Genomic DNA, 24334 nt, shown 5'->3' with positions numbered 1-24334 from the left:
CCGTCTTGGTTTCCTGCAATGGATTTCACTGATCGAATCCCTCCACACAAGCCAAACAGGACCGCACGACTGTCTGTCTCAATAAAAATAAATGTGATACCTGAACGATCTTCATGGGGAATACCCCCTTCGTTGCGACAAGATGTCCCCGACAGCACTGCAAGTCTCCTTCCTCATTATTCAAAATTCCATCTACTGGTAATCAGCCAACTAGTAGACCAACCTCGTTCTTTTAACCGACAATGGTTTCCATCGCACGTCTACCACTCGCATTCCTGCTTTTCGTGTTGGTCGCAACCTTGACCCGTATCGGCGCCGACTCCGACTTCTCTGTGTCGTCCGCCTCGACGGAGAGTGTCGACTCGAGCACGGAGAACGTCAACTTCGTCAAGCAATGGACACTGACCGCCACAAACTCCCACAACGACGGTGATAACGACGATAACGACGACGATGACTCAGACGACAGTTCGGATGATGGGGACAAGATCGACTCGATCAAGTTGCAGCTTCCGGGCCGCGTTTTCATCAGCTACAGCAGCAATCTGCCGGCTGGTGTGCTGGGCTACGTCAACGTTTCGGGAGACTCGCAGAGCGTGGTTGATACGGTGAAAGTGAGCTCCAATGACGACGATGAAGAGCTTGAAGTCAAGTACGACGGTCGCAGCAACAGCTCCACTGGGTACTTGTTGACGGAGATCTTCCTGGCTACGAGTAACATCGTGGACGACGTTGAGATCGAGTCGACCGCGGAGGTTGTGATCGAAGACGGTGTACTGTTCGCCAGTAACACGAACAAGGAAGTTCAGATCAAGGCAAAACACTCGAGCGTCGTGTACGTGTCAAGCTCGCCCATGAGTCTGCAGGATCTCAAGCTGGAGCTTTCAGACAGCGCCACGCTCCAGTTGAGTACAGACAGCATCACACTTCGCGAGGATGGTCAGTTCCAGGCACACGACAGATCGAGCATCAATGTGCTCACTTCGTCTCTTACGGTGGATGATCTGGACTTGGACGCTGAGAATTCGGGCACGATCTGTATTTCAGCTACTGAAGTTAAGGCCAGAAACTATGACGGCCAGGACCGTAGCAGGATCTCTCTGCCCAATGCCTCGTCCAAGTACACATCCACGGGTACTGCATCATGCGACGAAGTGAGCATTCCGTCCCGTGAGCCTGGCTGTGTGTCCAGCAGCGCTTGCTCCTCGACAACCAGCACGTCCACCACTTCGACAAGCACCCCAAGCTCGAGCTCCACATCGACTACAACGAGTGCTCCTAGCTCGAGCACTACGGCTTCCTCGTCCGATGCTATAAGGACGAGCGAACAGACTAGTGATGCGGTCGCTTCGACTAAATTCTACGTTGTTGGAATGGCTCTCACCACTGGGCTGCTCATGGCGATCTCGTTGTAAATATGCGAACTCGAGCTGCTGTAACACACAGCAAATTTGTTTGTTGTAGCATCCAACACGACTGAAACTTGCATTTACTGGTAGCTTCACTTTAAACAATTCAAAAGTTTTCGGATACGTTCCGTTTACCACTTCAACACTTGATCTCGGTGTTCGTCGCTTTTCTAAGTCAGCAACAGTTCAATATGTGCACCACCAAAATATGGTGTTCGACACACCACCCCCTTTTAAGTAGGCGCACGTCATATCCAAACGCTCTTTGTCTGCCGGCAGGACGCTGCCATTTCCGCGTGTGAATCTCTCTCTCCCCCTTCGCTTCTGACCGCCGTACGTGTTTCTAATGTGTGCGCCGCTGTGTGCTCTTTCTAACCATCCAGTTCCACCCCGAATCTACATCATACTGACTGTGCTACACTGATTTTACTATGTCCTATTCGTAGTGCCCCAATGGCTGCGTGGCCTCAGCCGCCACGCTCACCCAAATTCAGTGGTGGGCGCTTCGAGTCGGACACAGCAGGTTTCCAGAGTCTCGGTGCCTTCAGCCATGACTCCTTCCTCGGCGACAGCAGTCTAGAAATGGGCGGGCTCGGCCTGGGTCTAGCGCCGTCGTCTGGTGGCTCCATGGGTCTCAACTTGGACCTGCAGCCGCCGCTTCCCATGGCACCGCCTCCTCCGCCATCTTCCGGTCTTAATGAGGGCGGAGGTGCGTTGTACCATCTACAGCATCAACAGCAGCTCCACCAGCAACAAGAGTTACGTATGGGCTCCGGTGTAAGCTCTCTAGCCTCTCTAGGGGGCGTGGAACTGGGACAACAGAATAGAGACGACTTTCGTCTAGGTCCATCAAGTCTTGGAGGTGCAACAATGGGACAATCCGTCTCGGACAGACGCGGGTTCGATCTCTCGGATGCGATGCTTAATCTGGACTTGGGCGGCGGAATGCTCGGCAATGAACGTGGAGTATTGGGAGGCAATGGGTGGGGCGATCACTCAGCGAGTCTCTCGTCCGCATCGCCGTCTTCAGCGTCACTTAGGGACCAAATGAACGCTCAGATGGCTGCACTGTATCAACACCCGAAGCCTCCGAGCGATCGATTGCTATTTCAGCCTCCCCAACATCAAAGTCAACCTCTGGCACAGTCTGGAAGTGAGTTATTGGGTCTTCTCAATGGGAATAATTCTAACTTAGGGGGTCGTGATCTCTTCCCTCCGAGTGGGAATATTCCAAGTCAGTCACCTGTATTAGGGGGCTTCCCAGGCTTCCCAGCGTCCAGTCCGAGTAATAATTCCGGCCATGGAGGTCTCGCACCTACCATGTCACCTCCCCGAGGCCCACACTCGAGAAGTTCCACGCCGTCACGTACACGTCGCTCTCCAGCCAAATCTCCCCAGTTATATCGTGATAATTCAGCGCCAAGTTCGTTATCTGGAGGTCAGAGCAATTCCATCCACGTGTCGCCTGAAGTTACCAAGCCCAACGATAACATCAAGGTGCAGGTCTCTCTCTTAGCGGAGGAATGCCTCGTTGGACGTGTGCTTCTTGTGGGTCTCTTCCGTCTAGGACAACCTACAAATGACAAGCCGATCTTCGTGAAACAGGTCCTTTTCGAGAACAAACTACACCGAAACTACAGATTCCTGAACACTCGGATCACGTTCCGAGCGCCGCGTTCTCCGGGAGAGTTCGAGTTCCGTGTTTTCGAAGATAAAAGCGGCCATGGCCACCAGAACGGGAAGCGACAAGGCCACTCGAACGACGATCATCACGATACACATCATCACGGCAAAGTTTCGTATTCGAACGTGACGATTGCGCGCAGTAATCGACTGAAGGTTTGTCTGGAGTACAGCCACTTTATCGACACGTTACGAGCTACACACGACAAGTTCCAACAAGGTGTGGCTGATGGAGACGCTGGTTTAGTGTTGAGTGCGTTGCTTGCGTTGATGCGATTGGTGGATCAAGTGGAGACGGTCTTTTTACATGGTCATGCTCTACTGGGGGATCTACTGGAGGCGTGTCTTCGCTTGCTTGAGCGTCGTGCTGAGGACATTGCGCGGTCTTTTACAGCCACCGAGACGATTCCGCATCCAATGGAGACTTTCCATGGCACCCTGCGCAATGTACTGAACGCTATTGAAGCCAACAAGTTCGTTCGGGAGCTGATAGCAGACGATCAACTTGCTGACATTGCGCGGATTCAACGCGAACGCTTCTGTCAAGTCAGCGGCCTCTACTTCGCTAATGATGCTGATCGCTGTGCCTTCTGGCTTGAACATTTCGGGTTTGCACCGATTGAGATCGCTGCTTCAGGCTCAGAAGACGGAGAGGGCGAGATGCTCCACTCTTCAGCGTTCGTGACGCGAGCGTTGACTCAGTGGGTGGAACGAGAAGCTGCCGTGCTCATGCCTGACCGCACGGCGTTCCGAGCGTCGCGCCAGTCGATCTATGATCAACTACATGCTGAGGTTATCTCCAAGCTGTCGTTCACGTGCGAGTTGGATGTTTTCGGGTCTTCAGCCAACGAGTTTGGCAACGAGCACAGCGATATGGACATGTGTTTAGTACTACCGGAAGCTGCGACGCCCACAGTGGAGGAGAAGCAGCGTATGTTGATGGAAGTCGTCGCGCGCTTGGAAGCTCGACCGGATCTCTTCACTTCTGTGGACACGACACGTCTGACTGCGCGTATCCCGATCGTCATGTTCGTGTCGCGTGCCTCTGGCATCGAGTGCGACTTGTGCGTGGAGAACCGGTTGGCTCAACGCAACACGTCGCTGCTTCGCGCGTACGCCAGTGCTGACCCTCGAGTGCGCATGCTAGCGTACGTGATCAAGCGATTCGTCAAGCAGAGGCGTATGAATTGTGCCGCCGAGGGCACGCTCTCGTCTTACGGCTATTTGCTGTTGCTTATCCACTTCCTCCAGCGTCAAGATCCCCCTGTGGTGCCTGTATTGCAGGCGTTGCCTCCGAACTGGCCGGATTTGCCAAGTGAAAAGCTTCCGAGCGTGTTGTGTCGTGGTCCTAGCGACGAGTTGGATCCGTCCGACGGTCACAGCGGCATCGAAACGTACTTCTACGACCCGTTCGCGTTCCAAGAACCCAATGAGAAGCTGGCTATATTGCGTAAATACTGTTCGCGGAATACTCAGACGGTAGGCGAGTTACTGCTGGGCTTCCTTCGCTACTATGGACTACAGTTCGACGCCACGCGAGATGTTGTGAGTGTTCGTCGTCCTGATGCCGGTAGTGTGACTAAAGACGAGAAGCGACACTCGTGTCAATGGCGCTTTACGACGCGATTGAGTATCGAAGATCCGTTCGAAGTGGGCTACGACGTGGCTCACGTGCTCAAAGGCTCTCGTGACAAGTACATTCGACAGCAATTCGTGCGTGCGTATGTCTTGCTAATGGACGGCGCTATCCAACACCAGAACGCAACAGAGGAGAGCTCTGAAGACACGGAGGACGCTGTGGAACGCATCATGTCGATCGTCAATGAGCACGTGCTGGAGGTGCCGTTCTTGCAGACTCCTCATCCTCTGTCACCTGTACCGATGCCCATGCCCCAGCCACACGAAGGCTTTTGACATATTTGACCTACTTGCGAATAGAAAAAAAAAGTCTGAACACTCACGCGTTGCTATTTGATTTCCTAACTGTTGTGGGCTTGGGGTCTAGTTGGATCATGTCACTTCTTGCTGTCCTTGACACAAAGGGTCCACGAGACGACGAGCGCTTCTTCGGTTCGCATGTACTTGACGTGAACAGCATCCGCCACACTCACAGTGTACGTCACTCCTGCTTGGACCACAGCTTCTCGCAGATTCCAGCCCAGCAGCTACATCAGATAAACGTCATCAAGTCAGTACACTTACTCGAGCTAATGGTACTTTTCCACGAGTTTTTCTTACCTCTGTACATGCTTTAGCATCCAGATCCAGCTCGGTTGTTTGTGTGTCCGGCTTTACGTTGTTTTGTCCCACCAGCAATGCGAACGCACTTGGACGCACACCGTCTAGACGCTCTTCGAAGCTCAAAGACCCGGTCTTCTTGACTGGTGTGGAAGCTGCTTTACACGCCGCCTTGCAGTCAATCTGAAGCACACTCTTCCGCATGTGCGACACCAGTTGCCATTTTACTCTCTGAGCTTCTGGAAGTGCATGTCGTGCCTCGCGCTCTTGAAGTGCCAACATCTCTGTCTGCTGCTTTGCCAATTTCTGATTCGTCTCCACCAGCTTTTGGCGCAGAGCTGCTAGCTCGTCCGTGGCTGTTGTTTCTGTTACCAGTTCTCGAACTTGTTCCTGGAACTTGTCCACGACCGCCTGTAGCTGTGCAGTGTACGTCTCTGTGTTTCTCTTTTGCGTCCGTTGTGCGACCATCGCTCTGCCCAGTTCATGTCGAAGAGCTCGACATTCAGCGTAGTACCGGTCCTTCTCTTCAATCGCAACTCTGTAGCCGCTCTGAGATTCATTTGAGACAGAAGACGACGGCGCGAGAGCACTGGGAGGCACAGCAGCACTAGAACCTGGAGCTGTCGCCATTGTGAGAATGGACGCATCTGTGGGAAAATAGGTCGAGTTCATGGGCTCCGATTTCAACAGGTGTTGAGCATGCAGGCTTGACGTGAAACCAGATACTCCGGGGTGATGTGAGCGATGCAGATCATCTAAACCTGCGCTTGTGTTGCCATTGTGCAAGCTGTTTGCTGCTGATCCGTTCTGACCGTTTCCTAGACCTCCGCCTATCCGTGATTCCAGCGCCATCGTCTTACTTGACAACACGTTAGCACTGTTGCTGCTATCCGAGCCTTTAATCACACCACGACCAGGTCGCTTTATTCCACGATAAGCAGCAGAATTCCCAGCATTCTGTCGAACTGTAAAACAACGAGAAAAAGTCCACACGGCAACGTCAGAACTTACTCATCCACACTTATTTCATCCAACGTGAACGTACAAGGATTGCGACGAAGCTTCAGTACGACCGAGTTGCGTGACGTCGACTTGAGACGGCCAATAACAGTCGAGAACTGCAGTCCACGCACGGGCAAACCGGACACAGCAACTAGCGTATCTCCCACGCAGATGCCGCTGCTAGCAGCAGGCGTATCAGGCGCAAGTCCAGTGATCTGGACGTGGTCGTCCACACACGCGAGCGTCAGTCCCAGTCCGCCATTCCGCTTCGTGATCACACACTCGTACAAGTCTCCAGACTGTGGCTCCTTCATCACTTTCTCGCGTGCTGCAGCAGCGGCAGCCGCTGCGGCCGACGCAGTCAACGCGTTGTTATTGTGCAGATGTCTGGTCTGTTGCTGGATCTGCTGATGCACCGACACCGGCACAGCTGGAGCGGCTTTGACGACAGTTTCGGGCTTAATATTTTCCGTTTTCTGCTTCTTGTGCGTCACACTGGCCGCTGTGGCCAACTCCGCTTTCCTCCGCATCGCTGCTGTACCTGTAACTGCGGGCTTCACCACCGGAAGCTCCCGTTTCACTGCTGTTGTTACGGTCGTTGCCACTGCAGTCGAAGTCGCTGTGGTTGTCACTGTAGCGTCTCCAAGCAGTGACAATGGAGCGATGTCTCCAAAGTCCGGTAGGAGCGATGTGGGAGGCGATAAAGCACGCATCATTAGGCCTGGAGGAGGCTGTAGCGGCATGCTCATGGACGTCATGGGCTGCGTTGACGCTGCTTGACTCACAGGCGCTTCTACCGGTGGGATCAGGTCCATAATATTCTGCAATGCAATGATGCAATAGTCAGTATCTTACGTACGGTAATTATTCGAGTATTTGCACCCACATCCGAGAGTTTTTTCTCGTCTGAGACGACTGCGGCGATCTGGTCCAGGAAAAAATCGGCTGCGGACTTGCTGCCGGTTATTGAGGTACTGGACGTTGACTCTGTGCTGCTGGCTGTAGCTACGAGACTCTCATCGAATGGCAACGGCGCGAAAGCCTGTGCACCGCCACTGGAGGGGGACGCAGAGGAGACGGCGCTCTTGCTGTCCACGGGCGTCTTGTGCTGCCCGCCCGTCATCGCTGGCTTCAGTGCCGTCGCTATGGTTGTTGCAGCTTGGACGGGATACACACGGGGAGCGCCTAGAGACACACGCAGGGAGCAATTGACACCGAGACGGACCCAAATGAAAATGCCCGATCCGCGTCTGCCAACGATGTCGACTATGCCGGAGCAGTTCTGTGATTGGTCAAAACTCGATTACAATATTTTACAATTGAGTTAAAAAAAAAAAAAAGGTGTGAGTGCAACATCAACAATTGTCGCGACTGCCACAGCAAATTGGCAAGTGGCATTTTAACGTTTTGCCGTGATGTCTACTGATCCTGCAGCGATCGTGCGATGGCTTGAGCGATCTCGTCCTCTTCGTCTGCGTTGTCGGTCGAAGTTGCAGCGGAATTGGGTGCCACAGGGGTGGACGAAGCAGCAGAAGCAGGGGCTGGAGTCGGGACAGGTGCGGTCGGAGCTGCGGGTGTCGGCGCGCTAGCGAACGGGTTGGCCGTGTTAGAGCCGGCAGCGAACGGGTTGGCAGCTGAGGACGGTGCTGCGGCGCCGAACGGAGACCCTCCGAACCCACCAAGACCGCCCATGCCTCCTGCCATCATCTGCTGCATGCGCGCCATGGCGTTCGGGTCGCTCATCATTTGGCTCATCTGTTGCACCATCGCCGGATTCTGCTGCAGCGCCTGCATGGACTGCGCCAGCAACGCCGGGTTCTGTAGCGCCTGGGCAAGCATGGGATTCTGCTGGGCCATTTGCTGTACCATGGGGTTGTTCGCCATGGACTGCAACATCGCTGGGTTTTGCAACAAAGTCTGCGCCTGTGATGCAAAGTCTCCTCCCAGTCCGCCAAAGCCTCCCATTGACGCTCCAAACGGCGACGCTGCAGCGGGTGCTGCACCTCCCAACGTCGTCACTATGGAGTCCACAACTGCCTTGCACGCCACCAAATTCTCCCATTTCTCAGGTGTCGGCACCAGCACCAAATGTCCCTACAATTATCATCAGTCTTTTTCACTCAATTGATCCGTCCTGTATTGCAACTCACCGCTTGGACGCCATCTTGGAACCCGAGCAGCTTGACGCTATCCTGTCCCCTCGTCCGGTCGAATAATTTGGCTTTGAGCGCAGCGTTGTCCACCCTCAGCTTCCTGTACTTCTCCTCGTTGGGGTGGCCCACAATGTTGGCACAGATCTTCTGGAGCGTACGCACCGCCGTCGCGTACTGTTCGTGCGACTCGTAGTCGCGCATCTGCTGCAGGAACGTCCGCAGTTGAGTGGGAGGCGCCGGTCCCGTTGTTGCTGCTCTATTAGCTGCTGCTACGGCACCTGGACTGATAGTCAAGTGCAGCGCACAACCCGCAGCCACGTGGTAGTCGGCCAGCTTCTTGTCGTCCTGCAGGATCTGCCCCTGGAAAATCAGACGCTGCGCAGCCACGGGGAAACGCTGCGCATTCTGCTGCTCAATCTGCTGCTTAAGCGTCAGCACTGAGGCCGACGCCAGGTCCACGTGCACGTGCAGGTCCTCGGACGTGCCGCTCACCACTTTGATAGTCAACTCGTCCATTTTGTCAAATGACTGTAGAATTGTATCTGAAGAAAAGGTTACACAAATGATACGTAATTGGTACTTCATATGTACATAATATGATCTTGAAGCGACGCAGAGTCTGTAGATGAAGATGAAGGCGAGGAAGACGTCTGTAAGATTTAGTAGCAGCGGAGGCAACGAGAACTTGACTACAGATGCGCTTAAAACCGCACCGACGCCGACAGAGTTGACGGTGGAGCGGATCCCAGCGCTGGTTCGAGAAGGTCCTTGGACGAAGTTGAAGTGGATGGTAGTTGTTGCTGCTGATTGGTCAGAGTGACTTTGCGTTGCAGTGGACACGGTGATGCAGACGCTAGTGACTACGCCGCTTGCTACAGGATCGACCGCAGTGAGTACAAGTTGCAGGTTGCAACAGATGAGTGACAAACTGATGAGGATTGACGCTGTAGGCGGTGGAAGCAAGTGACGAGTTGATACAGCGAGCAAACGAGGTGGACGCGTTCTGTCAGAGTCTGAGGCCAGGACCTCTGCAGGAAATTGTCAATAAGCAAGTCACACGACTTCGAGAGGCTGCGCAACATCTTCGGTCGCCGTCCAGTCGACTGGATGCCGAGTTAGTTGGCATGGGTATCGAAAAGTACGTCGTCTCTTCCTTTCAGTTTGCTAGTTTCAATTTCTAATGACGTTCTTCTGTAGACCTCGAACGAGAACTGTTCCGATTCGTGTCACCCCATTCATGGGCTCGGCGCTGGCGAGAGCTGCCTCTAAGGTTGGAGTGAATGCAAAGAAACACCAAGGCGTTAACAGCGTGCGAAAAGCGGCTAAACCACTGTACCGGTGGGAAAAGCGTCGCTTCTTCCGCGGCAGTACCGTCGCACAGCCCAACGTGGCGGTGTCGAAGGCCAATGCTGGACGGAAGCCTAATGCAGTGGAAGAATGTACGTATCAAGTGTTGTTTGTTTTGCACGATTACTTTCTAGGTAACACGATTGTCTTCAGCAATTCTTGACGACGTCGACGAAGCTGGTATGGAGCTTCATCCATGCTCTGAACCTGGTCACTACTCGCGCTCATCGTCCAATAAGACATCCACCGCTACTGCCACTGCTAGCAGCTTTGAATTCCAGATTATCCTGACTGAAGAAGAGTTCAAGGCTCTGAAGGTACAGCTCTGTTTCGCTAAAACTCGCAAAACACTCTACTTGGTACTCACCACGCCAAATTTGCTAGTTCCAACGACGGCGACTAGAAGCCGAGCAACGCCATTTGTCGCGAAGAAGCAAGTCTTGAATCAAGAATCAAGACTCTAGATTCGGCTCCAACGGTAGGAAAAGGGATCTACAGAGAACCGTTGGCTGCTGAGCTCAGGCATTGAGGTCAGCTAGCCTTCTTCCTAAAAATACAGCCAAGGTGCGACCACATCCATCGCCATCAATAGCCCGCTGTCCATTCCTCAATTTTCTTTAACTTGCGGAATCAATCACCTATCTCTTCGGCAATGACGCACCCAACAATCCCGCTGTACGGCTATGAGCGGTTCTTCGCTATGGACCCAGATTCTAGTGCCAAACTCGCGCATGTTGCGACTCTGCGTGGTGACATCCCCGGTTTCTTACAGCATTTGCCTCAAGCGGTTCTTCAGACTTTCAACCGACATCCGAAGATGCGAGCTTCGATTCTACCGGGTAGTTCTCCTCAGAAAGCCATGATCTGTGCTCCACTCGCTGACGTCTCGGAACTCAAGAGCCTGCTCACGATTCACGAATGCTCTGTTGATGAAGAAGAGCGTGCTGAACAAGAGCGTATTAATGCCGCAATGGACAATTCTACCGTGCCACATCTGCGATGGATGGAGTTCGTCCAGAGCGAGTGTGAGAAGCCTCTGGATCGCGAGAAGAGCTTCCCGTTCTACCTTGTCGTCCGAGTCGACAAATCTACCAGCACCTTCGCACGCCTCATTCTGTTTGCAGACCACTACATGTCGGATGCCACGTCGGGTGCTGTCATTCTCCGTGAGATCCTCCAGACAGTGTCCAAGCTCAGTGGTTCATCGTCAGAAGAACTCCCTAAGGAGCTACCTCTGCGCGAGTCTCTGTACGAAGGCACGCACTACGTGAACGCGTGGATGAACGTCGTGCATGAAGCTGTGTCCAAGTACGTGATGCAGCCGCTGATGAACTTCGACACGAACGCGTTTGTGCCTCTGCTTCCGATCCAGACCGAGTCACAGCTCGACTTTGCGGGCACTCCACCGACTCCGGCCAACCAGAGTTTCGCCTTGTTCGCTCAAGGATCCGAAGCGAGTATGCGCAGTGCCATGGCACGCTGCAAGGAAGAACACGTGAGTCTCCAAGGAGCGATCATCGCCGCGACCACGATGGCGTTTGGACTAACGAAGCACGAAGGCAGTATGCGTGACTGTACCGAGCCGCTGCAACTTCGCATGGATGTCATGGGCGACATGAGACAGCAAGTGGCTTTGAACCCGGTCAAGCGAGGACTATTCGACTCGTTCTTGCCTCAAACAAAGGGACTCAACTGCGAGACGCCTGTAGGTCTGTACTCGACCCCAACTGACCTTGTGTTCACGAGCAGTGAAGGTGTAGACCCACACGGAATGTCCTTCTGGGATGTCGCGCGTAAAGCCGACCATGAATGGGAGTGTGCGCTGCTCGGCCATGAACTGAAGATGCAGTCCATGTTTGTCAATGAGGTGCTCAACGCCGAAAACAGAACCGACTCGGGGCTTTCTGTGGCCAACTGTGCGCTCAACGATGTCACGCTCTCGTACTTGGACTGCTCGGATGCCGCGTCTACACCGTTTCCAAGCGAGTTACCACTCGGCAGCAACAACTTGAGTGTGGAAGACCTGCACGTGTACAATTCGCACCCGTCGCTGAGTTCGACCAGCAAGTTGTTCGTCACTGCTCTCTCTCACTTCGATTATGCGCTCATGTACAAACTGGAGACGGACGTCGCATACAAGCTTTTCGACTGGATGGTGCGATGCACGGAGCGTATTGGGGAGTACCGAGAGCAGGATACATTCGCTCAGGCGGCAGATCGACTCGCAGGTGTAGCTGAAGCTGACGAAACGCTGGAAATCGCGGTTGAGTCTACACCCACCACGGCTGAGGCTGTGGCTGTCACGGACGCTGACTCGAGCGAAGCAGGGAGTTTCCAGCAGAATTCAGAGGGCTAAATAACTTTAGCTCTTGACCATTCTCTCTTCCTTTTTCAGTAGCGAAACCCGGATCAATAAAAAAAAAATAATACATACCTCACTATCTATAGTCGAAGCTTGTTCACACCAAGCTGATGGAATCAAGGGACGTCACGGGAGCACGCACCTTCATCCCAGGCATGTCATACTGTTTGCAAGCGCCGAAAAGCTGTTGCAGCGGTTTATCACCAAGACTTCCTGCTAATTGAGAGTCATCGACGACATCATTCACCAGACAATAAGCTTCGTGGTTGCCACTCCAGCTCACGTAACGCGGCTCAAACGTACCAAGTGGTACAGATAAATACGGGAAGTCTGAGTACCAAGACTCGTACGACGGAACGTAGCCGTTTAAAGTCGAAACATCCGAAGCCGGGATATCGCATTGCTTGGCACGACCGCCAAGAAACCCAGTGGCGAGGTTCCCTACGATATACCGAATGTAACTGCGGTACAGTGACTTGAGAAGTACAAAAGCCACGACAACACACGTGACGATGAGAATGATCCAGTACAGAACATCCATTAGATGCTGCTGCTCCTTGGTCGGGTACTGGTCTCGTAGAAACGGGAGGACGATGTGCAGGGTCTTGACAAGTGAATCGTATCTCGACTCTGTTTCTTCCCGTGCCGAAGTCACAGCACGTTGTGTGGCATGATCAAACGGCCAGCCATTGTACCATCGCCCCATCATGATGAGGGATACCAATGCCACAAGCAGCAAGTGATATCGTGAAGCTCGAGCTAGCAGGCCGTCGTATCTCGGTGGGGTTTTCCACTTACGCAACAGACAGTATTTGTCCACCCAGTAATTCACTAGCAGTGACAAGCTCGTAATGATCAGGCCAGTCGGAAGTAATGACTTGAAAAAGAGCGCAATGCCCACAGATTTGGTGATTTGAGTGTATCGCTCTGCCAGTTTCCAATACGCACCCGAGTAATACGAATTGAGCTTGCGTTGAGTCTTCGCCTTTGGTCCGTAGTACCATCGATTGAACTTCTCGAACGGACTAATGAGCTGAATCACAGGCGCAGTGATCAGATTCGCGATGAGCAACGCCTGAATCTGTAGCAGATTTTCTTGCGATAAAATATCCGTGAAGTCCATCAACAGATACAGCACGACGGCGCCGTTAAATCCACGAAAGAGTAGTAGTTTGTTAAGCGTAGACAACTGCTCACGTTCTTTTGTCTGGTGTTGCTCCAGTCGGTCCACGTAGCTGAGTATCCGACAGCCAAAAAGGTCAGTTACTGCCAGCGTGCATGCTAGGATGAATAATCTTCCACGACGCTTGCTATCGGGCTCTGTTTCGCCTCCGATGTAGTCGTTTTTCAGCCACAGCGCGAGGAAATACACACCAGTCATCATTCCACCGACGATACTCATCGTAAGTGCCTGTTGCAGTACCCTCCTTCGCCATAACACTCCTGCACTCTTCCACTGCACCGAAGACGGCTCAGTCGCCTGCTCAACGTGTAAAATATTGGTGCCTCCAAAGCGAAGTCTATCTGATAAGCCCGTGCTGGTCCAATCCAGTAATGTAGAGCACAACCCAATGCGCGTTTCACGTAGACATCGTCGCTGTGATTCTTCCGTCTCAAACATGACAAAAACCGACCAAACGCGGTAGCTGTCATGCTTCAGCATTTCAGCAATACGGCGACGTAGCACATCTAGCTCTGCGTTCCAGTACGTCAAGTCATAGCCACCCAACCCAAATTTCTGCCTAAATTGACGAAAAAGTGATTGTTTTGGCGCAGCCTTCGTCGGGTCTGCAGCGTTCTCCAATGCTAAGCGCACAATCTCTTGGTCTGCGCTCTCCATCTTGAGCATATCTTCCATGTATCTCTTCTTGGCCAAAGCTGACAGCAACCGGTCATTATCCACGCACACCGTGACGAACTTGACTCTCCCGAATTGGGCAAAGAATCGCTCCCACTCGTCCGGGTCCCACGCGTTGGCATTTGGGTCTTTCACCACGACGGAATAGTCGGACGCGGTCTGCTCCAAGGCATCCAAATGCGCTTTATCCCTCGTCTGCATCACTGCGACCACCAGACAATACACCGCCAAGATACCCAGTCCAATCATGTCGACGTGGAGTTGGGTCATGATCAACGGACAGTCGTTGATAGTCACAGTGCGAATTTCATTGCTGCTCGCACTCGTGTCGATTGCACTCACCTCTCGGGTGCAGGCGGCAGTCCCAAGTATCCGGAAGTCGAGACTCCTGGAGCGCAGAGTTCCGGAATAGCTCGACGAGAGGAAGTAGATGATACTGGGCGTGGACACACACGCTAATACGAAGAGCAACAGACTTAGCTGAAGCAGCATGCGGAAGTATAGTCCCAAACCAATACCGAAGACTGAGAGATCGCTGAGCGACGTGCCGAATACGGGAAACAGCTCGCTGCCTGGAGCATCCTCACCCATGTCCACGAGCCGGAAAGCACCGGCTTCCTTATCGCGGACACGGTGCGGCAGGATCACATCACGGAACCACTCGCGGGCCACAGCCACACTCGGCCCGTCGTCCGGCGCCGTCACGCTCAGGCGCGCGGCCGCACGCGAGCCTCGAGGCTGGTCCATTATTGCCAGATGGTTATCAACAATGAATCCGTTGTGTAACGTCACACAAAATATGAAAATCCATTTTTTTTTATGATAGGCACAGAGTTGATGGACGGAATCGACACGTAATATATCATCGCCCAACAGTATAGAGTCCTACGTCTTTGCCTAGCGTCAATGATACAGGAGTCCTGGTGTCATTGATGCCAGGTAGAGACGCTCTTAGCTTGGTCGGAAACGACGGAGTGCAATGCATGCGTGCTTTGGTGCAGGCTTTGGGATGTCCAGCAAATCACGGATGAAGAACTCATTTTGTCCGAGGTAAGGTTCCGGCAAGTGTATGGGAATTAATACAGATCACAGCGAACTTATTTTGAAGGGAATGATCAAGATGTCCTCTTGAAGAGGGACCATCTTGCAATAAATGCACTGCGGCTACTCTTTTTGGCCGCCAACCATGAGCAGCGCATGCAGCTTCTGCTCTGTTCAGCACCAACAAGTTGCACTGCAACGGTTGTGAATCATGCACCAAATAAATCAGATGCACTCCATACAAAAACCAAGTCAAACTAACGGTTGACAGTTTCAGCCAATCATCATATCCGGGTTAGGTGATCATGAGCCAATCGTACCACGTCGTCAGGCATGGGTACACATCACTGTTGCCCAGGATCTCCCCACTCTTTAATTTGCCCCACGTCGAGCAATTGATCATCAAGATGCTAGGAGCCAAGACCGCCGCCTTTGCCGTCGCCGCAACGCTGGCTCTGGCCAAGACGCAGGCCGAGATTGCCGCTCATCTGCGTGTGCGCGTCCACTCCAAGACCACGTGCCCCAGTGGCCAGGAAAGTATCGGAGTCGTGGGTTGGTCCCAGGACGGCTGTGTCACCTCGGGCAATGTGTGTGTTGCCAACATCAACGGTGCCTGCCCGTCGGGAGCCCACTGCGAGATGCTGGACACGGGCGTGTACGGATGCGCGGACGGTGCTGCTTCCAATGAGACCTCGAGCTCGACTGGCTGTAATGGCAATGAGCAGACTATCGGCGTTGTTGGCTGGGACCACGACGGCTGCATTGACTCGGACAACGTCTGCGTCGCTCAGGTGAGCAATGGTGACTGTCCGTCGGGAGCTTCTTGCCAGAAGCTAGACACTGGTGTGTACGGCTGTGTGGCCTCATCCAAGCGCCACCACCACCACCACAAGCACCACAAGTCGAGCGTGACGTGCCCGAGCGGCCAGGAGAGCATTGCTGTTGCCGGTTGGTCTCAGGACGGCTGTGTCGCCTCGGGCAATGTGTGTGTTGCCAACGTCAACGGTGACTGCCCGTCGGGAGCCCACTGCGAGATGCTGGACACGGGCGTCTACGGATGTGCGGACGGTGCTGCTTCCAATGAGACCTCGAGCTCGACTGGCTGTAATGGCAATGAGCAGACTATCGGCGTTGTTGGCTGGGATCACGACGGCTGCATTGACTCGGACAACGTCTGCGTCGCTCAGGTGAGCAATGGTGACTGTCCGTCGGGAGCTTCTTGCCAGAAGCTAGACACTGGTGTGTACGGTTGCGTCGCCAGCTCCAAGCGCCACCACCACCACAAGCACCACAAGGCGACCGTGACCTGTCCGAGCGGCCAGGAGAGCATTGCTGTTGCTGGTTGGTCGCAGGATGGCTGTGTCGCTTCGGGTAACGTGTGTGTTGCTAACACCGACGGTGCCTGCCCCACGGGAGCTCACTGTGAGTGGCTAGACACTGGCGTCTTCGGCTGCAAGGATGGCCCTGAGGAAGCTGCTTCGACTGGGTGCAACGGCAACGAACAGACTATTGGTGTTGTTGGCTGGGACCATGATGGCTGCATTGACTCGGACAACGTGTGTGTTGCTCAAGTGAGCAACGGTGCCTGCCCTCAGGGCGCGTATTGCTCTCTCCTGGACACTGGCGTTTACGGATGCGTTGCCAGCTCGAAACACTAAGTGCAGTGATCTGGTTAGACTTTAAAGTACTCATAATGGTGCTCGCGAGTCGTTTTGTAAGATCGATTCATATTCTTTACCAGACGCGTATACATCTTTTGCAAATTGCGTTTCTTAGGAATTTTTTTTTTACTGAGCAGGTTGAAAGGAGGAGTGGGTTCTACTGTTAGCCCTAGATTGCGATATCAAGACCTGCTTCTTCGGGGTTTCTCGACTTCTACAGTCGTCGCCGTTGGACAAAGTTGTACCTTCAGAGCCTTAAACTCTACTTCCTCTTCCTAAGGCTCTGATGGTAGACATTTGCTAGAATAACCTGGAACTTGAAGGTGCTACGGTAGGAGTGGGGGGTGCCTTATTGGACGATGAGCTCCTGTAGAGACAAAGTTGGATGCGGATTAACCCTTTCGCGAGCCTCTTGTCTAAACTATGGTAAACATGACTAGGTCATTTGCTTCTAAAGGACGTATTTTCCGGTTTTTTTCATTATCAAGGTACTCATTCTGGTCTATCTTTTGTACTTTTCATTATCAAGGTACTCATTCTGGTCTATCTTTTGTACTTTTTTTTAGTAACAAATATTGTGAAATACTGCGGTGATGCAATCAGTTACTTGTACTAGAATAACACTCGAATAAAGTTTGCCAAGGTGATTAGCCTCGAGGCTCTATCGAGTCTCTTCACGCACGAGGTCTTTCAGCCTTGCCAACATGAAGAAGTGGTACGGGTATTAGACAAAGGATGGGATAAGAAGGACGAAAATCTAGTAGCCTTATGGAAGCATGGTGATCAATGTCCGAGGCAGTAATCGGATTAGTACCGAGACTCAATCGCAATTTGTTCGTAGCGCGGACTTACTGCGAGCTCACAAATTCGGTGTTCAACGTTAGGTATTTTGGACTCCTTGATCCAAAATTTTGGTTATCGTTTGCAGCTTAACCAACATTGTATGTATTGATTGACGTGCTCAAGCAAACTTTATCCCCGTTATCTTTACAGTACTGAAAAATATTCATCCTGTTCACCTCCACCTTCATAGTGATCCAAATATTCCAGCCCTCACTACACTGATTGGTCGATTTTCTCACTGATGCTCAAGCGACGTTCGGAGAATCTCTAGGAGCTTATTTAGTCCGTGTCCTCGAACAGTTTCGATTTGAAATGGAAGGAGAAAGTTAATTTCACAGTCAACTAACATTTACAGTCCACTGTCAACTGAAAAATTGCCACAATAGCTCCATATATAACCTCATCACTGCCATCATTTTAAGTTATGGTCTCGAGTAGACCAGGAAAAATGTAAACTAAAGATATTGCGCAAGCGCTGTAGTGAATAACTCCTTCTATTAACAAAGCCTTCATACCCTGAAATTTGGTTTCAATCATTATTTACTGTACTACAGCGCATTGTTGTTGAAGGTAGCAAAAATATATGCAACATGAGGACCGAACCAAGCTGACTGAGTAGAGTGTCATGTGCGACTAAATCGATGTTCTATTTGTTAGTTAGTCTTTGAAAACATCAGTATCTAAGCTTTCGAAACGGCTGCAAGTGCAGCATAAACGTCGTTATCGGCGAAAAGCTTTTCCACTGTCGTCAACATAGCCTTCCCACCCTGGCGTTCAGCGACGTACACGGTGTACGCTTCCAGATTGCGGTACATCGGATCGCTCTTCGGCAGCCTCGTGAAATCAATTGAGTATGGAATCCCCAATAAACTCGCGAGCTCCTTTGGAGACAACTTGTTGTCGTTCATCCATTTTTGGTAGAGATGCGTTTGCAAGTTCTTTGCGAAACTCTCCAAATCTGGGATATTCTTTATCGATTGAAAGAGTGTTCCAAATTCCGCCTCGATTACGAAAGGTTTTGCCTTTATCAAAAATTTGAGCGTTTCAAGGTCTGAAAAAGACTCACTTTCCACGACAACCTTGTACACTTTGATATATCTGAGCCACTGGATAAACAGGGGGCTGCTGGCGAAACTCTCCAGAGTCTCATCTCCAAGACGCATGGACTCAAAAACGTGCAGTGGACTTTCTCGAGACTTCAGCCACGCCTCATTCACCAATTTATGACTCGAGGCAGAACTTAGGATCATATATGCCTGCATCTCGTCTGCAAGGTTCTTGATGGCGGGGTATTTCCGAAGCGATTGAAATAGTATCACCAACTCTTCTTCCGATCTCACTTTCCTGAGCAAGTCAAATAACTTGTTATCGCTAAACCAAGATTCTCCTCCTCGTTTGGCTCTGTAGTTGTTCACATACAAAAGCCACAGCATAAAATCCTTGTTTTTGTTTAGCTTCCCGCCATTTTTTACCACGCGTAAACGAGGGAAAATTTTCATCGGGTCGAGCTTCAACTTTAAAGCCAACTTGTAAGCTAATTCATCAAGCTTTGTCACTCCTGGAATGCCAGCTCTCTCCTCGCTGTTGTAGTGCCCAGCGACGATGTTGTCCTGCTTGTGCGCATCGGACCTTAAGAACCTTTTTGCGACACTCTTGACGCCGATGAGAGGACCGACGCTGACATGATCCAGGCGTTTGGGTTGCTTTGTGTTCAAATTGGTCGAACAACAAAGACTGATGCCGAAAGCAAAGATGACTAGCAACGGATAGAAGAGCATGCGAGCGCGGTTTATTGGTAGTACTGGAGACCCCCGAGCAAATTGAAAACTGTCTCCCACAGGAAATGGCAAAAAGGGAGGGTCGTGGGCCGCAACATGTAGCCTTACACCGACTGCTCGTATGGGTTTGCGTATTCGGGCTTAATCGTAATCAGAGATGAACAAAGCCGTGCTTCGCCCAAAACAGTTTGTAACTTCAAAATGGTTTAAATAATACTATCTCACCCCTTGTAGGTAGCTGAAGGGAAAACGAGATTGAATCCGTGTAGTTCGCGGGGCTACACAGGTCACATCAAGAGCCATAAACTAATTCTCATTTTTTAATTTTAGAAGAATTTGCCGTTTTCCATTGCCAAACTTCTGGCAAGGCTATTTGGCTATTCCAGAACTTGACATATCTCTCTATGTAAATATATAAAGAAATAGAAACACGGGATATGTACGCCAATAGGTACTCGTGTTGTATTGGTCATGAAATCACTACTATGGTACCCAAATCGTCAGCCATATGTCAATTAAAAACATTTTTTTTTCATTTTATTTAATATATTCATAATTCCAGCACACAAACAAAACTTCATCGACTGCGAATTGAGCAAGCGCTTTATAATTCGACAAATTTCGCGGAACCGTCGTAATTTACTTCAGCAATATTTTTTTCATCGCAGTTCATTAGCTGCCTTTAGCCCAAATTTTACATTTTCTCGACGCTTTACACTAGTCAGTGCAACCAACAGTTCTATCAGGAAGTCCACGTGAGCGGTATCATCCGACTGGTTCGATCTCGGCGTGCTTAGTGCATGGCATTGATCAACGTTACCGCCACAGTCGGCGAGACCGGGAGTATGATAGCAGCATCATTGGATGCTATTCTAAACTGTAGGGAGGAAAGTGAGAAAGTTATGGAGTACCTTGATATTATTCTTGTTGCAGCCGCAAACGAAGCATTTTCTGGCTTCTGTGGAGCCTCCGCTGTGGAGTTTCAAGCAACCATGTCAATCGAGAAACTTAATGTAGTTGTCAGATCGACACTGGATCTTGTGGCTGATCACGATACATTACGATTGCGGGGTAGATGTGTGTAGAGAGTCTTGAATGACTTGACGGAGGCAGCTGAGGGAGAGCGGTAGAATAGCACAGACAGAATAAGCAAATCCACAGAACCTACGGTTGAATTCCACAGAAATATCGGTATACCGGATAAGGGCCACTACTTAAAGCCCGATCTCTCATTTGTGAGCTATTATCTAAGAGGACGTACTGTCTACACCATAATTTGCACTAAAAACACCCAAACTGTCCCACCAGCACCGTTAAAGTATGACTCGCACTGTACTTTGTGCATTGACACTCGGGAAACAAATCATTACTCACAATCTCGCTTCGCTCGAACTATTGCGCGGCGTTTGCAGGGCGTACTCCGCTGCGCTCGTCGCCTGCAAGGATCCCGTGCGGATAGATTGTATGTTCTTCTCTCGGAATCTATTCCGGCCTACGCGCCGTCCCCTGACAGACCTCCGCTATGCTCCGGTTGTCAAGGCGCCTCTCTAAGGCCTCAATACGCCGCCCAGTCTCTCTCACCGGTGCTGGTGAACGATCTGCAGTGTTTTGCGCTTAAACTATCGGTGTTTTTGTAATTTACTCATTATCTAATAGACCAATCCTGTAGGCACAACTGCACTTAGGAGGGAAAAAAAGATAGTGCTTGGACGCCACCCAAATCAATAGTTCCCTCAGTTGTTAAAAAGGACGGTGGAACTCTCCTGTGGTCATTTTACAAGGGACTACAACAAAAAAAAAAACTCGAGTGCGCAAGATCAATCACAGAACAGCACTTAAAAGTTACTGATATTGTAGAGTTACTGTAGCAAATCGCTCTTATTAATCAACGTGGTTTTGGGATACGCATATTGCAATATAAGAATAACAATGCCAAAAGGTATTTTTCTTTTCTTTTTTTGCTTCAGGCGTAGTTTAACTAAAGTTGACCAGTCGGGATATAAAATGGCTTAACCGTAGCACCCGTCCATCCTAATTCAGCTTGGTTTGCTCATGGAGGCGATCGTAGCGGATTGGTGATCCAGAATGTTGCAATTAAGGGAACATTTGTCGGCATTGTATCGCCATTATTTTCGAGTCTTGCACTTTATAAACTCAATAAAAGTGTATTAAAATTATAGTATTCTAGACTTTGTCTACATGTGAATTATCTAGAGTTTGATTAATAAGCTAATCAATATATTGTAAACAAGTTTAAAAGACGTATCAGCGAAAGTGATCCACCGATCTGACAACTACATTAAGTTTCTCGGTTGACATGGTTGCTTGAAACTCCACAGCGGAGGCTCCACAGAAGCCAGAAAATGCTTCGTTTGCGGCTGCAACAAGAATAATATCAAGGTACTCGATAACTTTCTCACTTTCCTCCCCACAGTTTAGAATAGCATCCAATGATGCTGCTACCAAACTCCCGGTCACGCCGACTGTGGCGGTAACGTTGATCATTGCCACGCACTAAGCACAACGAGATTGAACCTGTATGATGAAACCGCTCGCGTGGACTTCATTTGTTTATCGTTACCCTTAAATATAGGACTTAATTTTAGGGTTCCAATATCATCGACAAGCACACCGTGGGAAAGACGACGGGGAGCCAGTAGCTTGTAGGTAGCTAAGCTACCTACAAGCAACGTTTCAGCGATTTTGATCATTACCATATTTGCCGCGTCAACATTGCGACCAGAGTTAAAGGGAGGACGCTGGGACGCAGCCACATGGGACACGTGGAGGTGAAAACTACTGTAGAGCGGTAACACTCTTGCTCAGTTGAGCTACTCACTTCGCAAGTTACTCTCGAGTGCGCAAACATCATACCAATTCCAAGAATCCTCTCCATCAATTAACATGAGATCCTGCTGGATACTAGTCGCAATATTCTCCCGGCATCAAACAGAAATCGCCCGCCAAGGCATCTTCTTGGAACATGGTGACCTCTAGTAATGTCAGTCGGTTATTAAAAGCCCGGGATGTTGAGAGCAGCAAGGATTTAAAGAAAGAGAGTTCGGCCGATGAATCGCGAGCAATGCCTAAGCTTGACAGGGTGGTTTCGGACCTAGCTGACGATGCGGTCAGAGCTGTTAAGCTATCGAGAACAATTTCGCTATCTTCTCTCACAGAAGTTGAGGTGTTACAGAATCTTCACAAGTCGATCAAGGCAAAACTTACACCGATGCTTAAGCATGTTGCGACCGTCGAGAAACTGACCCCACCTGAAGCTGCCACCAAGTGGGGCATTTGGACGCTATTGAAGACGAAGTCTATGGAGCAGCTGGCCAACCACCCGGACTATCTGTTATGGAAGACATACACTAAGTACTGGAACAAGTATCACTACTCGTCAATTTAGTCACGCTCTCCGCTACAGAAAAAAAGATCCACGACAACAGCTAGGGAGTGTTGAACTCTAATACTTCAGCTTTGTGAAAAGAACTTGCTCTCGACTCTACAATGAATACAGAGTCTATGATAAAAGCTCAACGTATCAGAAAGAAATCATTTTAACCTTTTATTTTCAATTGTTACGATAGGTTTCGGTTAAGTTGACAATTCCCTCTGTAGTCATAGCGCTGCCAGCTCGATATGCATTCGTGTGTAAGGGTATTCCTATCCATGAATGCACCACAACAATGGATACGAGTACCTTTAGCTTGGAACAGTGCACAGAATTTACTATTGATGTAGCTCGTTACTGACGTTTCACCCAGAGGTTGGAAAAGTCACAGTGCCTACGGAAATTAGTCTGTGTGAATAGTCACAGTTCGTAATTAGTCACACCGTTCGAAGGTGAGACTAATTACCGTGAGCAAGAAAGTGTCGTGTTCAAAATTAGTCTGTTCATAATTAGTATCACCTAATTTCGGGCATTCGAATTGACGCAGTGGAAAAGACTGGCCCGGTTTACAATCCTGGCGTGAGTTCGAGTCCCTCCGCAGCGGACGGTGCTCGCGATTTACTGGTGATGCAATATCAGGTCATTTAATAAAAGTGGGTTTCCCACTTACCCTCAACGCGGCACATTACGAAGCAGCGAGTTATATATATTTTAAAGATGTGAATTATACTTTTTAATAACAATAATAGCTATGCAGTTTTCTTAAGCTTATTTGAAGAGCATTTAATATCTTATAATTCGAAATGTTAATTTTTTGGGGCTGCGTCTCTTGGAGGCTACGGTGGGCTATTCTCATTCCAGAAATTCTTCCAACAGACCAACGCACCTTCTCCCTCTTAAACCGGTCTTTTGATGAGCTCCAACTCAGCAGATTGGGCAGACGTCAATAGCACCAACGAGGTCACCACACCCACAACACGGGGCAAGTTGCGCTCTGTTCATATGCACCCATTTTGTGGGAAGCCTGTCGGACAAGAGGGCTTTGGACAGCATGTTGTCTGTCCAGACTGTGATTCAGGCAAGCCTCAAGCTATATCAGCTCCTCCTATCCTCAAAGCTTTCGCGCTTTAGGGAAATAAAGATGCGATCTCTTCGAAGGATTCTGCCAACGATGTCGACTCAGACGAGAGCTCGGAAGTCGACATAATCTCTATTTCCAATGTGGTCAACGTGACTGAGCTGCCGACGTCAACATCATCTCGAGCGTCAGAACAGGTTACCACCATCCAGAATCGACGTCGTGTCATCTCCTGGATGGAAGAATATGAAAAGCAAGTGGAGCGAAGAACATGTTCGCGCGAGCTGTAGATCAATTTCCTGATATTTTTAACTCGTCTACTCGCAATGCTAACCTTTGCAAAGCGATGTCCTGGTGGAAGAATCGAGAGCAACTTCAAGCGCCACTCCGGGGTTCGGTATCGGTGTCGAGTTTACGATCAGACGGAAGAAAACGAGTGAACTCCAAGGCTTTATCTGGTCGAGGTCGTCCTCGGAGCAAATGGGTGCTC

At 50.5% G+C, this 24334-nt stretch overlaps 11 protein-coding genes across 12 annotated transcripts; 7 read left to right on the top strand and 4 right to left on the bottom strand.

Moving 5' to 3' along the window:
* The first annotated feature begins 57 nt into the window (after positions 1-57).
* On the top strand, positions 58-1559 carry PPTG_03094 (hypothetical protein). Its single transcript, XM_008895773.1, has one exon. The coding sequence runs from the start codon at positions 243-245 to the stop codon at positions 1413-1415; it is 1173 nt and encodes a 390-aa protein (XP_008894021.1). The 5' UTR covers positions 58-242; the 3' UTR covers positions 1416-1559.
* An 89-nt stretch (positions 1560-1648) lies between these two features.
* PPTG_03093 (hypothetical protein) lies at positions 1649-5091 on the top strand. The gene is made up of 2 exons (XM_008895772.1): positions 1649-1742; positions 1856-5091. Exon 2 carries the CDS (start codon positions 1863-1865, stop codon positions 5004-5006), a length of 3144 nt encoding a protein of 1047 aa, XP_008894020.1. The 5' UTR covers positions 1649-1742; positions 1856-1862; the 3' UTR covers positions 5007-5091.
* A 16-nt stretch (positions 5092-5107) lies between these two features.
* Positions 5108-7455, bottom strand: PPTG_03092 (hypothetical protein; the record flags this gene model as incomplete). The annotated part of the gene is made up of 4 exons (XM_008895771.1): positions 5108-5257; positions 5331-6295; positions 6376-7153; positions 7219-7455. The coding sequence occupies 4 exons, from the start codon at positions 7453-7455 to the stop codon at positions 5108-5110; spliced, it is 2130 nt and encodes a 709-aa protein (XP_008894019.1).
* A 247-nt stretch (positions 7456-7702) lies between these two features.
* On the top strand, positions 7703-10276 carry PPTG_03090 (hypothetical protein; the record flags this gene model as incomplete). The annotated part of the gene is made up of 5 exons (XM_008895769.1): positions 7703-9374; positions 9436-9623; positions 9683-9924; positions 9986-10149; positions 10217-10276. Exons 1-5 carry the CDS (start codon positions 9330-9332, stop codon positions 10274-10276), a joined length of 699 nt encoding a protein of 232 aa, XP_008894017.1. The 5' UTR covers positions 7703-9329.
* On the bottom strand, positions 7752-9001 carry PPTG_03091 (hypothetical protein; the record flags this gene model as incomplete). Its single annotated transcript, XM_008895770.1, has 2 exons — positions 7752-8426; positions 8483-9001. 2 exons carry the CDS (start codon positions 8999-9001, stop codon positions 7752-7754), a joined length of 1194 nt encoding a protein of 397 aa, XP_008894018.1.
* On the bottom strand, positions 9924-14840 carry PPTG_03088. Of its 2 annotated transcripts, XM_008895767.1 has the most exons (2): positions 10200-14840; positions 9924-10123 (listed from the first exon to the last, which is right to left on the bottom strand). In XM_008895767.1, exon 1 carries the CDS (start codon positions 14797-14799, stop codon positions 12292-12294), a length of 2508 nt encoding a protein of 835 aa, XP_008894015.1. In that variant the 5' UTR covers positions 14800-14840; the 3' UTR covers positions 9924-10123; positions 10200-12291. The 2 variants fall into 2 exon arrangements, with proteins under 2 accessions (XP_008894015.1, XP_008894014.1); XM_008895766.1 differs by having other exon boundaries at positions 9924-14840.
* Positions 10485-12188, top strand: PPTG_03089 (hypothetical protein; the record flags this gene model as incomplete). The annotated part of the gene is made up of 1 exon (XM_008895768.1): positions 10485-12188. The coding sequence occupies one exon, from the start codon at positions 10485-10487 to the stop codon at positions 12186-12188; it is 1704 nt and encodes a 567-aa protein (XP_008894016.1).
* A 660-nt stretch (positions 14841-15500) lies between the features above and the next one.
* On the top strand, positions 15501-16852 carry PPTG_03087 (hypothetical protein; the record flags this gene model as incomplete). The annotated part of the gene is made up of 1 exon (XM_008895765.1): positions 15501-16852. The coding sequence occupies one exon, from the start codon at positions 15501-15503 to the stop codon at positions 16749-16751; it is 1251 nt and encodes a 416-aa protein (XP_008894013.1). The 3' UTR covers positions 16752-16852.
* A 1425-nt stretch (positions 16853-18277) lies between these two features.
* PPTG_03086 (hypothetical protein) lies at positions 18278-19375 on the bottom strand (the record flags this gene model as incomplete). Its single annotated transcript, XM_008895764.1, has 1 exon — positions 18278-19375. One exon carries the CDS (start codon positions 19373-19375, stop codon positions 18278-18280), a length of 1098 nt encoding a protein of 365 aa, XP_008894012.1.
* A 2983-nt stretch (positions 19376-22358) lies between these two features.
* Positions 22359-22781, top strand: PPTG_03085 (hypothetical protein; the record flags this gene model as incomplete). Its single annotated transcript, XM_008895763.1, has 2 exons — positions 22359-22502; positions 22569-22781. 2 exons carry the CDS (start codon positions 22359-22361, stop codon positions 22779-22781), a joined length of 357 nt encoding a protein of 118 aa, XP_008894011.1.
* An 897-nt stretch (positions 22782-23678) lies between these two features.
* On the top strand, positions 23679-24134 carry PPTG_21200 (hypothetical protein; the record flags this gene model as incomplete). Its single annotated transcript, XM_008896453.1, has 2 exons — positions 23679-23726; positions 23898-24134. The coding sequence occupies 2 exons, from the start codon at positions 23679-23681 to the stop codon at positions 24132-24134; spliced, it is 285 nt and encodes a 94-aa protein (XP_008894701.1).
* Positions 24135-24334: the final 200 nt, after the last annotated feature.

This window comes from Phytophthora parasitica, assembly GCF_000247585.1.
Source record: "Phytophthora parasitica INRA-310 unplaced genomic scaffold supercont2.4, whole genome shotgun sequence".
Lineage (NCBI taxonomy): Eukaryota > Oomycota > Peronosporomycetes > Peronosporales > Peronosporaceae > Phytophthora > Phytophthora nicotianae.
Note: the sequence above shows the minus strand (reverse complement) of the source record. Positions and strands in the feature narration are given on the sequence as shown.